At 44.2% G+C, this 14,136-nt stretch overlaps 1 protein-coding gene across 1 annotated transcript; it reads right to left on the bottom strand.

The window, feature by feature from the left end:
* Positions 1-451: 451 nt before the first annotated feature.
* On the bottom strand, positions 452-12,366 carry PTPLAD2 (protein tyrosine phosphatase-like A domain containing 2). Its single transcript, XM_010161580.1, has 6 exons — positions 12,260-12,366; positions 11,210-11,337; positions 5,013-5,125; positions 2,326-2,432; positions 1,488-1,619; positions 452-771 (listed from the first exon to the last, which is right to left on the bottom strand). The coding sequence occupies exons 1-6, from the start codon at positions 12,354-12,356 to the stop codon at positions 689-691; spliced, it is 660 nt and encodes a 219-aa protein (XP_010159882.1). The 5' UTR covers positions 12,357-12,366; the 3' UTR covers positions 452-688.
* Between the last annotated feature and the right edge of the window lie 1,770 nt (positions 12,367-14,136).

Raw genomic sequence — 14,136 nt, forward strand, 5'->3', positions numbered from 1 at the left:
GAAGTTTTCTCTCCATTTTTGCTTGTGCAGTCCACTGTTTCTGCCTATATTCTTCATTCCCAACCTCGGACACTCTATTCTAGTTGCGTTCTCACAGGTAGTCGTACAGAAGCATCAGGATGGCTGAGTAAAACAGGTAGAATTTTGCATGTCACTTTTGGTAGTCGTTCCGTTCCCTTTAAAGAACGACATGTGTTTGGCCCGACTACATCACACTTCTTGTGCCCGTCTCCTGTTCAGCACGGGCAAAAATCATTGTGGGGAGATCCTTCCTGTCTGACAGACACGTGATTGCAAGTTTTTACTTCTGACCCTTAACTGTCCCCTTGAATATACAGCAGATGAGTACCTGATTGCTTGCCTCTGTGGTTTAGATGCATCTTCTGGAATCTTGTTAGGAGAAGTGAATGTTGGGCCAGAATATGAGGTATCCTTAATTCTTTTTTTTTGCTCGTTTTTCAGAACTCCTGCTATTTGAAGTCAAAACTTTCAAAAGTAACTGGTTATTTTGTGCTGCTGCATTTTTTGAGGTGATTTAAAGAGACCTCTCTTTTCTGAAAATTCTACCCAGCCAGGTAATGTACATACGAACAGGAGTTTTGCACTGAAAATCCTTGTCTCGTTTCTTTTTAACCTATGGGTTAGCCCACTGGGAATATATTTATTATTTCCAAAAAGAATAGCCAACCTAGCTTCTTTTCTTTTTGATGCTGCCTGTCCCTAGGTGTGCATTCCTTTCAGAGAAGAGGTCCTGGATGATAAAGCACATACCTGGATCAAAACACAAAATGGTGTAAGAACAAAGGAGTAGAGTGCAAAGTGCCTTCAGTTCGTTTAGAAGGAACAGAACAAGCCTTTGTCTGGCAACCTTGCACAGTTCCTTCCGTGAACTTGGGAACAGAAGACTGCATCACAAAGATGAGATCCTTCAAATTAGCATTAAAGCCAACGACAGAATGAAGACTTGGCTGTAATGAAGCCAAATTCAGTTCGGATTCTTCAAAAGTATTTTGTTGAGAAGGAGAATGCAGGAACATGCAGGTTTTGGGGTGGGCTTTTTTGTCACCCTTTTGGATAATCAAACACTACAAGTCTTAATTTAGGTATAATTTCTCATACCGGCCTGGAGGAATGAGTGAGGAGGGCGTTGCACAGAATGAGGGTATGATCAAATGGGAATTGATTTTAAAAAAAAAAAAAGGCAGACTTCGGCAAGTAGCTGTAAGACCAGGATCACAGAAGCAATTTTTGTATTTTGGGTTTTTATTTCTATGCCTCATACACACAGTGTCTCTTCCAGATTCAATTATTTCTATTTGAAAGACACTGGAAAACGAAACAGCTGGTGATGAACTTCCCTGCAGTGGTCTGCAGGCATGTGGCAGAGGGTTACGGTTTGTGAAAGGAGCTACACTGATTGGATATTTTTGTTGCCATAGGCATCCCTGTCTTGAGAAACCCAGCTTTCTGGAAGGTGAGATACTTACCTGTGAAGAGGACTAGCAGGTACGTTTTCAGAACATAGGGGAAGTGGATTGAGAAGGCGAAGGGAAGTGGTAGCTTGATGGAGTATGTGCCGAAGGATTCAAAATAAGGCAGTGACACACAAATTGCAAATGCTGTAAAATAATATGGTACATCATAGTCAAAAGGAAGTGGCAGGCCATCAAAAAGCTTCATTTAAAAATCAGTTACTTGTAAGGCACAGAAAGCTGTATTATATGCTGAGTTTACTGCATCACTCGTACATACGCACGTTTTCTCTGTGAGCCCAGTTTTGTAGGTCTGAGGTACTGCTGGTCTCAGTACTAGAATTAAGTATTTCCTACTCAGTAACAAGTTCTGTCACTCCTGTAGTTGCTCTGATTTCTACGTGATCTCCGTGGGCGCGCTTCGTGGTGTGGGTGTGATAAGCTGCTACGTGTGCCCTGAGCCAGTAACATCAGCTTCAGAGGTGGGGGAGAAGGCAGCTTTGGGGCTTGCCATCTAGTGTGGTCAGTGTGTAATGGGGGAATCCTTCTGTCTTTTGTGGGGCTGTTTTCCTGCTTTACCCAGAAAAATTGATGTTTTCCCATACTGCTAAAAAAACCAAAACAGGCACACAAATCCCGGAGAAACCCTGTTAAAGAAACACAAATCCTGGAGAACCCCTGTTCAGGAAAAAAGTACGAAAAAGAGAAAGGTAGGTGACGTAAAGGCTAATGTGAGGGTACATAAATATTTATGACTGCTTTGGCAACACACACCAAAAAAAAAAAAAAAAAGAAAAATCTTATTGAAGAAGATTGAGGAAGCAGGTCGTTGATACCTTTCCCATCTCCTTACCTTTAGCCAGAACTGAAAGGGGATAGAGCAGGATGCACAATGAGAAGTTGAGCCACGTCAGTGGTAAGTAGTATATTCCCGTCCTTGCTAACATGTTGTACGTGTACCTGCAGCAAGAGGGACAGCGGATGAGCTCACGGGGGAGTGATTGCATCTTTATTTTAAAGATGTGTTACTGAGAAATCCAAGGGAACTGTACAAGATCTTGGAGCTGCCCGAGACAGTTTCAGAGCAACGCTGCAGCAGTTGTGTTGCAGGCCCTGACTGATGTCTGAAAATAGGTGTTTCATTGTTTTGGAAGGGTTGTCTGTGGTGCTACCCTGGAGCAGGCAGAGAGCAACACAGCCCTCCAGCCCGCAGGCTCTGTCAGAAACCAGCGTGATATCATACTGGTCCATCAGACTGCGGATTTCAGGTAGGGATGTTATAATGGAGAGGGGCAGGCAGAATCCGACTGTTGTTTGGGACTGCGAAAATGCGGATTTATGACTGCTGAGCTAGCTGAACCACTGCTGAGGGAAGGTAAACAGCAAGGCAGTTGCAGGTACTCAAATCTTACGTAGTAACGGCTGCTTGTCCCCTGGACCTCAGAAGAGGCAGTAGGTGCAAAAAGAGTAGTTGCCTTCAAGTGTATTGTGGCATTTCATTCTTGTGGTGGTGGCTGCTCACTGGGAGACGGGAATGCCTAGGGCTTTAGTCTCCCAAGGTAAACAAATCCTAGCTAGTTTGGTCTGAATTGGTACAGCAGCTTTCCAAACTCTGGAGAAACAGGTTTGATCACTTCTTGGGTCACCTGAAAGGCTTTTTGCCCTGTGATCTTGCCAGAGATACGAAAATAAGGATTTTTTTAAGCCGCTGTTAGCCGTGACTGTTTCTGACATGTGGAAACAACATTAAATAAACTTGCTGTATTCCTTTCTTATTCATTTGACTAAGTTTGCATCATTCCTGGACTGTAGAACAGTTTGATAGACTACAAATATGCCATCTTCTATCAAGCTTGCCCTCTGCTACCTCAGGATTGTCTCCATTTTTCTATTATTACCTTTAATACATAATCTCAATCCAATACAAAAAGGAAACAGCTACACCCTCTTGGGCTGTTTATGGTATAAGCAGAAACAATCAGATACACAAAACTTTGCAGAATTTGCTCTCGGTATACCATTAGCCATAATGCACAGGATATTTATGTCCCTGAAGAACTATGTGGAAGAACATAGAATCATAGAATGGTTTGGGTTGGAAGGGATCTTAAAAGACCATCTAGTCCCAACCCCCCTGCCATGGGCAGGGACACCTTCCACTGGACCAGGCTGCTCAAAGCCTCATCCAGCCTGGCCTTGAACACTTCCAGGGATGGGGCATCCACAGCTTCTCTGGGCAACCTGAGTTGTACTATGCATTACTGTTTGAGGTGGTCATTTGCTGCTGTAGACCACAGCATCTTGCCTATTAAGCAGCCTCTGTTACTGCTGTGACGCCGATCTGTGTTCTTTAGCAATTACAGAACACAGTGATGCATTTGATAGGACTGTTAACACACTGACAGGACTTTACAGCCAATATTGTTTACTCTCTGTGCCTCTCTCCAGCTGCACAGAACCCTTTCTTTTGGGATTAGGGTCATCTATTTCATTCAGCTTTACAAAAATCGAAAAGAAACAGGATGGAGTAAACTACTAGTATTAGTTATTTGGATTAGCATACATAGTACACGTACCCTGAAGCTGATTTAAAATCTTATCAGTGCTACCTGACACTTTACTTTTTCAGGTCTCTCTTACAACATAAATTTCCTTTGCTGTCTAAATACATATTCCCCAGTCAGTCCCCAAAGCAATGTATATACAATAGCAGAAAGAAAAAAGATAAAGGAAAAAATTTTGCTCCCACACAGAGATTTCCATGAGGGCTCTGTCTTGTTAAAATGCTTCTTCATTCCCTGTGTCTTCCCTGGGGTAAGTCTGGAGCTTAGGTCCATAGTGACATTTGAGGAATGTTACAGATTTCAGGTATCAATGCAAAAGTCAGTAATGTGGTATTTTCACCATTATACTTTTACCACAGAGAGATACGGATAACATTCCACCATACAGAAATTTTGAGATAAAACCCCTGAATTGTTTTCCTATCCATTTTGCCTCATGTGTGTTGTCCCTGCAGTGTGATACATGCCCTACTGCACAGAAATTCTCAGTCTCTGCAGCAGGATTTCATAGCTTTTTGGAAAGCACGGTGCAATTAACCCAGAATAGGCTTTCCATCTCAGTAAGAAGTTCTGCCAGTGCTGCCTTACTGTGCTGTCAATCTTGGATCGAAGTCACATGTTAAAAAAATAGTAATAATAAATTAAAGCACTGGGGTTGTCAGTCAGTTTCGGAAATTGCTGTTCCCCAGGAGGTAGTGGGGATTTCCTTCTGAACTTTTGTTAAAAAGGTCAAAGCCTTTGATCTACAAATGTTAATGCAACAATTTACATCTGTAAATCACTCTGCCTCTCAACAATGTGGAGTTTTATAAAAATCAGAGAGTAGCATGTAAGGTCCAAGTGTTTATTTAAAATGGATAATATGCTTTTCTACCAATTTTGAAATAACTAAATGATCTTGCAGCACAGTAGGTCTGTGGTGGTTCTCGCAAGAATGACCATTTTTCCCCTCGTGGTTTCATCGTTGACTCCTTACCTGACCACATCTAATAAGTTCCAAAGGAAAAATAAAACACACACGACGTATTTCCCTTGAACTTCTTCCTGACTGTTGATCACAACGAATAAAACAATTATTCTCTCAGTGATCTGAAAAGAAAAAAATAATTGTGAATTCAGGTAGCACCTTCCATAGCTCTCATTTCTGTGCCATTTTGGCAAAATGGGACGCCACAGGTGAATCCAGTTTTCTTTACACAAGTGCTCCAGTGAGCATTTTTACTTCTTGCCCTGCTTTTGTGCAAGACCCCGTTGGTCTCTACCTTGGAGACCTGGAAACCGTTGGTGGCAGCATTGCAGGACTGTGATGGTAAGGGTGGAGGTTTGCTTGCTGATGGATTGGCTTGGTTCGTAACCCAGGAAACCCTTGGATGAGCTGGCTGAGGTTGTGGAAGTCATGACTTCTTCCACCACACCCCCGTGCCTGGGGTGCTGGCAGTGGGGTAAGCTTTCTGGCTTGTGGGCTGCACAGGAGGCTGTGGGGCACAGAACCCTTGGGTGGCTGTGCCAGATAGTGCTCGTCTCACAGTCCCTGATCTGCTTTCCAGAACTTGGAGATCTGCGTCCCGAGGGGTCTCGCTCATGTAAGATGTGCAGAAAGGAGGAGGAAAAATAAAATTCCTTATTTGCCTTTCTTTCTTATTCCTGGCTAGGAGAAGTGGGTTTAAGCTTGTCATTTATGTGAATTGTTGCCCTGATATTTATGTCATAACATATTTCTAGTGGTTGAACCTCATCCGTCCCACGAAGTATGTCTTTACAAAGGGACAGTTATAAAAGTGGATTAAACAGGCACTGCCTCCAGCTTAAAAAAATATTTTGGCAATATTAAAGCTCAATAAATTAAAAGTAAGTGTGTCTCTTTGCAGCTTTCTTGGACAAGTTTCCCATCACCATCCATGCCCTGTAAAACAAACGTCTCTGTAGTGTTCAGTACTGCCAACAGTTGTTGTGCAACTCTCCCAGGATGCAACTGGTTTGCTCTGATTTACACTCCGTTTGGAAGTGTTGAAGGAGAGAACACCTATCTATCCAGTTGGTATGAATCAGTAGAGCTTCACTGGTGTTTTTTTTATACCCACTGCCATCTCTTCCGTAACACACCTGACGCTTAATGGTTTTTACAAGCGGAGATGTCAAGTCTGTAAAAAGTCATTAAATGGATTAACAAGGTGATTTTTATTATAAGTGCTGTCATTCTTCAGTGGTTTCCCCCTTCTCCTTACTCCTGCCTTAAATATGAACCTGGCAGCAAGTTTGCGCAGTAGTCTTGCCTCATAAAGTTTACCAGTTCCTGCGTGAAACATTCTGGCTACAGACTCCTTCAGCAAACCACATCTGTCGGATAAAGAAGCCATCGCTTCGCTATTCGGCAAAATTACATGAGAGCAATTTTTCATTCAGAAAGAGAGCGTGCCCATCCCCTAGGGATCCGGTTCCTCATTGTGAAGAACACTGAGGGTCTGACATCTCGTGCTGACATCTTGCGCTGCTCATCCCATTGGTTCCTAACTGTGGAATTGATTTCTAAGAAGGTCGCATGTTGACAGACTTCTGTATAGACAGGCCAGGAAACGGGGAGCGAGAGGGAGTAAGTCCTGTGTTTCTACGCTGATGCTGAGGAACCTGCCCAGAAAATGGGGGAACTGGAAGTATTGATGCAGGATCTGAAACCAGATCCAACAGAGATAGGAGAAGCTTGGTGGGACAACCATCACAAGAGAGAAATCAAAACAAAGGTAAAAGCAGTGTGAGCACTGAATGGGGTTGTGTACTGGAGAGAATAAATACCTGAGTTAAAAGGATTTTGGTGAAGGAGTGCGGCATTGGCGGTGTGGGCGTTTTGTTACTAATCCTAAAATCAGACGTGGAGAGAGTTCTGCAATGTTGTTCATATGAGAGATATTTCAGAGAATTGCCATAGGGAATCGTCTTGCCAAGAGGCCAAAGCTTTATCACGGTAACGGAAAGGTGGACTTTTTTTAAGGTGGGAGAGATGGCAGATTTTCCAAATGGTCGCTTGGTCTTCAAGAGGTGACTGGGCGGAAATGTGCTAGAAAACAGCATGGGTCAGTGATCAGGTGATCCCATTTCAGTGCAAGAGAAGGATAAGCGGTGGATGGGTAGCTACCATCCCCAATTTCAAAAGGATGAGCACTGCCCAACGAGCCAGAGTGGTTTCAGAGACCCCCAGTTCAGCCTTATGGTCTGGGAGTGGACGAGGCTGTGGATGTCTTTCTCTCCCAGGGACCTAGCAGATGCACCAGAGGCAGTGAGTACCACCTAGCTGGGGCTCAGCAGCCTTCCCCTGTCAGGGATTCCAGGCTGGGAAGGGGAGCAGTGGAGGCACTCGGCTTCACAGCTGCAGATGATGGAGCTCAGCACTCAGATGCTGTGGAGCAGGCAAAGCACTTGCGTGAGCAGGGACCTGGAGTTATCGGAGCAGGTGCCCTGCAGGTCTTCTGCTCCTGTTGGACCACAGTCTCAGCCAGGAAGCGGTGGGATGAGCAGAGCGGCTGTTGGAGGCCAAAACAAAACCGTCCGTGCCCTTGCCCTGGGGCACATCTGCGGGGCAGCTTGCTCAGGGCAACCATGATGTCCTCACGAACATAGGCAGTGGCATCCTACCCCTGGGCTGTGTGAATAGGTAGGTTGCCTGCCTGCTTGCCTTTCTTCCCCTTAGTTACAGTGTGCTCCGCTTTCATAGTGCTCGTACCTTTAGGTAACCCACACAAAGTGAAGGTAGGTGTAGGTGTTGGGGAGAGGCTGGCGACCTTTGCAACAGGTGCCAAGGCAGGGTGCTCCCCCGAACGGAGGAGATTGCAGTAAAGGTCTCTTGCTACTGTGCCCCTACACACACATCTGCATACATATATGCATGGAATCATGCACTAATATAAGTATACACAGGCATATGTGTGTGTGTGTGCATACACGCATATATATATACACATATATGTGAAAACACATGCTGCTGCTCAGCCACAGCTCATTTTTTCTATGGATGGTCTGTCCTTGCGTGAATAAAAACATGGTATTCTCTATTGCTAGTCTCTTGGCTTAAAAAAAAAAAAAAAAAAAAGGCAAAACTAGAATTCCTGTGTTTTCATGTTCATGAAGAGGAAGCATGTGCTCACACCTCACAAAGCGTAAATAAAATAGTTTCATTTCTCATTCCTTCTTGTTCTTTGTGTTAAGATCAAACTGGAATTTCCTTCCTCTCCCAGCCCTGGTCTCTCACAGGATATAACAAGTTCTGTAGAATGGCATAAATTTCCACAAGGCAGCCTGGGCATTTGAAGCAAGTAAGTGAAACAGAGCATATTAGACTAGTTGAGGTTAGGGCAGGAGCAAGCAGCACATTCACTTCCACTTTTTAATAACCATGACTGTGCAGTATCGTACTTGGTATCTGAAACCATTACATAGCTCCTTACTTTTTTTTTTTTTTTTTTTACATTCACTAAATTAAGAAAAGTGGCACTAAATATTTAGATTAAGTTAAAAATTAATGTTTTTATCTCAAAGCCGTGGTACATTGCTTTGGGTCAGGTAAATGCAATCTTGTTTGCACAGGATGAGGAACTGATGTTTTCTTCACAAAAACACCAGTCTTTTCTTACATCTTTCCTACTCTCCCTGGCCAAAATACTGATCCCATCAGCATCTGCTCCCTGGTCAGACAACTAAATTCCATTATCCTCTCTTTGGGCAATTGCAGTGACATGTGACATGTTCTCCTGTCCTCCTCTCAGTCATTCAGTCCTTGAGAGACATCCCTTTGCACCAACTTTTTGACCTCCCGTGTCTTCCCTTCCTCCAGAGCATCCATCACACAGGTCTCATCTTTCTCTCATGGTGTAACTCAGCCTACCTAAACCTTCTCAGGTGCCTGCTGGCCTGAGGCTTTGTCCTGCGGTGAAGCCATCCTGAATGGGTTTTTCCAGAAATTACCTCTTGAGTTTGCTTTTCCACTATCTCGTGTATCTCAAATGTAATGTGTATCTCAAAGTGTTCCTTGTAAATGCTACTAAACCACGATAAATGGAATATTGGGTGGAAATCCTTCATTCAAACTGCCTAAACCTTGTCTCTGCTATAATGCCTACAAAATAACCAACCTCCATAGGGGAACTTTGTAGCTTGTTTTGTTCAGGGTGGTGTTACCTCCACCCATGGCATTGCCAGAGCCACCTGATCTCTTAGAGATCACCTGCGATGAGCTTCGCTGTAGATATGTTCATGACCTGAGGGATCCATCTAGGGATATGTTTTAGGGTTGGAGTCGGAAGAGGTGATGGGAACACAGAATAGGGCAGCCACTGTCCAGTTCTTGCAGCGTTACCTGACTATGTGCGGTGGTCTGATAGGCTGCAGTAAGGTAGGCCTGACTGCCCTTACCCAGTTGATTGTGGAAAACATATCCTTTTTTTTTTTTTTTCCCTAAAAGGCAGGTGGGGTTACGTCTTGGCACAGAGCTGCTTAACCTGTACTCTCACAGCAAAAGCTGAGCATCCCAGGCGAGAGCAGAGTCTACACCGAAGAGCTTGTGCTCCTTGCTTGGAAAGCGTGAGACGACTACTAACGTCAAGGCAAGAGAGGTATGTGTGCCGTGGGAGAACACGTGAGGAGAGCAGGGAAGGGCCCAAAGCTGTCTCGGTGGTGAGGCAAATGTTTGGAGCCACACTGCTGTATCATTCCCTGGCCCGCCTTTTCCGTGCTGCCCTGGAGAGCACCGCAGTCATGGCACTTGCCCAGAATATCCGTTTCATACCCAGCGTCCTTCGTGTTGATGCAGAGCAGTGTTTGTGCAAGCTTCCCTGATCTCTGCTTCTGTAGGGCTGGGTAGGAAGGGAATGGACTATGTCAGGGCTGGGGAATGTGTGAACTCTGCCAGGACAAGCCTTGCTTTAATGACTCTTCTCTCCAAGAGATGGCATGAGATTTGTTACAGGACGCATTAGGTAGAATACTTCTTTCCTCCCCCTCCCCCAGATTATTGAAAAAGCATGAAGATTTAGGTAGGGAAAAACAGTTGATTGCATTTTGACAAATTTGCTTCCTTACTTAGTGAGCAGCATAAAGAACAGAGATCTGTATTAGTCAATTTATAATGGAGATTTAAAAAGAGGAACATCTTCACCCATGCTGTATGTCATTTGACACAAATGGGCTATCCAGATAACTAAAAACATAACTAAGTACGCTTAGTCTTCTACCTTTTGACTGCTGAGAGCAATACCAGTTTCACCATTATTCAAATATTAAGCATTGGAAAGGTTTGAAGGTAAACTCAAGTCAACATTTTTACTTTTTCCAGTGCATTAAGAAAAATACACAAACCTGAGATTAACTTCCAACAGAAAACAAGAGTGTGGTAAGGACGACGTCAGAGAATCATCTTGTTTTCTGCTATAGCATGTGATCTTTCGTCTGGTTTTCTGCCTACAGCTGAACATACGCCCTGTAAACCCCTTGACAGCAACAGAACCTCTGGATGTTGCCATAATTTGTCCGTATCTGGGTTTGAGAGGGCGAACAGGGCAATTCTTTCTTTTCCTTCCAAACATTCATTCTTCTTCAGTCCCTTAATTTATCTTTTTTAATCAATTATTTTCCTTCCACACTCTGTGGCCACCAGCAAACCCTGTTTCAGAAGGCTCGATGTGCTGGTGGTTATCTCTCTGCCACCCCTTTGCTGCCCCACAAAATCTTGCCTTGCTCTTGTCTACAGAATAAATTACACTCGTCGGTGAGGAAATGGCATGGGAAATAATTAGCTACCAAAACTTAGGCTCTGAAATGTTGTCTTCTGAGAAGTTAGCTGGGGAGGTAGTATCCTCAGCTACCTATGGTACCCCAGAAGTAGGGGCTACCCTGTTTCTCCAGGTTTCTCTCTGCTCCTCTGGACATCTTCCCCAGTCCTTGCGGTTGTGGGCTGGGTGTGGGGCCCTCGCTCTTCGGTTTCACTCGAAAAACACTGAGAGACCCGCTCTGTCCCAGCTCGGTTCTGAGGACTCGTTTCCTGCAGTCAGCAAGCCGTTCACAGGCCACGCTCCCCACGGAAGGGTACAGCTCGACCCTTCGGGGTGGTTCAGCCCGGCCTCATCCCCAGGGGCAGCCATGGGTGAAGCGTGCCGCTCATGGAAGGAGGGTCTAGAGAAATGGACTCACCTGCAAAAACCTGGGGAACAGACGGCTCTTATCAATGCCCATGAGGATGTGTAGGATCTCCAACATAGATAGCAACTGGCAAAAGCGCATCACAAGTCCTATGGAGTAAAATGTGTCGGCCAACGAATCTGCGGACCAAGTGAAGAGGGAAGTTAGAGGGTGGTTATGTAGTAAAAGTCTGGACCAACGACTGGGTTTGCTCTTGCCCTGTCACGACTGGAGATGACAAATAAGGTTCATACGGTACCAAACATTTAGGTAGCAGAAGAAAACTTCAGGGAGGGGAGGAGGCAGTCCCACTCCATGCGTGGCTCTGACACAGAGGCAGGAAGCCGGGGAAAGAATGGGAGCCCTTGTACTTGATACACTGGCAAACACTGCGCAGGATGTGTTGGTTTAGAGATATTGCTTTAGGATATTTCTCAATATGAGGAAATGTTGAGGAAACATGTGAAGAATGTCTAAACATGAGGAGATGTTGAGTTTCTGCCTGCATCTGTGCCTGTGGCACTTCCTAAAACAAGCAAACCACGAAATAGGTACTTTATGTGCCTGCAACTGTCCCTGTTACAAATAATTTTAACTTTCCAGTCACTAGTTTTCTATTTTCGTGCTTTAGCTCCAGGCAGTGGAAGGAGAAATTTGTTGTAATGTTTTGGGAGATCATGTAAAATAACCACAAATACATTCCTTCCTAGTAGCTTCGATAATACTAATATTCACCATAGTGACTGGACCTAGTCACATTTAGGTCTCAGTCTAAGTCAGGTGTACTAAAATGCTGCTGAATATTAAAGCTCACGAGCAAAACAAGAGCTTCATTCCTGATGTGATACAGGCACAATGTAGGTAGCAGGATTTTGTTCATCCTTTTTAATGGAAGAAACCATGTTTTTCTAATTGCAGTTAGAGCCCCTGGTATCGGATGTACACGTATTCAGGATCCTAACTTTGTCTCCAGTTTGATGTTTCTGTGTGTGCCAGTGACTCTGCCAGTGTAAGAGCCACTGGGTCTTACAGTGTTTAAGGAAAATATGGAAAGAATCCTACCTTTTCCAAAAGACATGAACCTGATGATCATATTTGTAAATATCCAGGAATGTCCACAGAATTGCATTAAGTCATACACAAAGAGGTAGGTGTTCATGGTAAAGCTGTGGAGGTGAAAACAACAAAGCAGACGGTATGACTTACTGCAACATTCAAGTTTTCTGACCTGCAGAAGTTGCACCCTCGTCGGACATGTTAGTAAAACAAAGAACACAGCTGAAATGTGAAGAGATCAGTGAAATCAGTCTGTGTCTGTTGGTGGCCACAGGACAGCACTCTCCCTAATGGATCAAAGGCTCCCTTTGTTCGCACACCTAGGATATGCCCAGAAAAGTTTTCCGAGTTTCCACCAATGATTAGGGTGATCTGAGGCCATACTGAGAAATTTGCGCCTGCAGAGGAAAAACTAACCAAAGACACTCGATGGATTCAAGCCTGAGCCCCTTGGCTTGGCTCTGCCTTGACAGCACGACCAGACTCCAGGGACTGCTGTGATTGCACACACCGCTGCCTCGGACTCCCGCAGACACCAGCCTCAGGATTTCTGCATCTGGGTGAGGATTATCCTGTTCTTCCCAGAAGTCATGCCGCTAGCATGCGCTCAAGACAGCCTGAAGCACAAAGCAAACAGTTTGCAGTGCCTCCAGCGGACAGCATAGTTGTAAACATTTATGAAAATGTAGGTGAGGAAATGGAAAAGAAGGCCACATTTCAGCCTGCTTTTATTTGATGCAGTCTGAAGGATATCTGCCTTTTCCCCTTTTTAACCAACTTGCTCTACAGGTTTTTCCAGATAAGTGTTAAATTAGGATCTTCATCTTTCTGCACAGACTGTGTTTCAAGCTGCATTTAATAAAGTGACTCTGCTGTTGGAGCAGACTCACTTTCATGGCTATTCTAACCTAATTTTCATAGTTGCAAAACTTCATGGGCGATGGAGATACTTAATTTCCCTTTCCCAGAGATGCATTTTCTTTTGGCTTACTCCAAAGAGAGAGGCTTGCCTGTCTCTCCAGCTGTGAAAAGGACTGTCTACCTTTGGGGAAATTAATTTATTAATTTTGTACTAGAATTTATGTCCTGTGTCCAACCAATTTCTTTCTTCCCCCAATAAGTAGTTAGGTCTCTTTTAGTTGCTCCTTGATTGAGTGTGTTCATGTGGTATGTCTCTGCCATCAAACTTTATTTCATTTTTATCTGTGTTAACAAACACTGAATTTCTGTGTTTAGAAATATCTAAATATGATAAATGCATGAACTTCATTCCCAGCATTGTACCAAGACCATAAACAACAGTACATGCTTCTGTAAATAGATCTAGATAAACTGATCTTCTAAATTTTTAATCTATATCCTAGGGAGGTCATAGAAAATATCTTTCCTTTTCCTCTTATTCAGGATGGCTGCTGTTCATATCATCACTTCTGTAAGCACAGAAAGATTTGTTGTCATAATTTACCTCCCAGGAGACATCAGTGCACTTTGATACTGTGAAAATAAGACATATGAGGACCCAGACAATGGGATGTATTCCATAAACACTCCTTTTGGCCAGTCAAAAGTCACAGAATCACAGGATGGTTTGGGTTGGCAGGGACCTTAAAGACCATCTAGTTCCAACCCCCCTGCCATGGTCAGGGACAACCCCCACTAGACCAGGTTGCTCAAAGCCTCATCCAGCCTGGCCTTGGACACTTCCAGGGATGGGGCATCCACAGCCTCTCTGAGCAACTTGTTCCAGTGCTTCACCTTCTTCCTTACATCTAATCTAAACCTCCCCACTTTCAATTTAAACCCGTAACCCCTTCTGCTGTCACTACAGGCCCTTGTAAAAAGTCCCCCCCAGCTTCCCTGTAGCCCCTTCAGGTACTGGAAGG

The sequence above is a fragment of the Eurypyga helias genome, unplaced genomic scaffold, assembly GCF_000690775.1.
Source record: "Eurypyga helias isolate BGI_N326 unplaced genomic scaffold, ASM69077v1 scaffold15291, whole genome shotgun sequence".
Lineage (NCBI taxonomy): Eukaryota > Metazoa > Chordata > Aves > Eurypygiformes > Eurypygidae > Eurypyga > Eurypyga helias.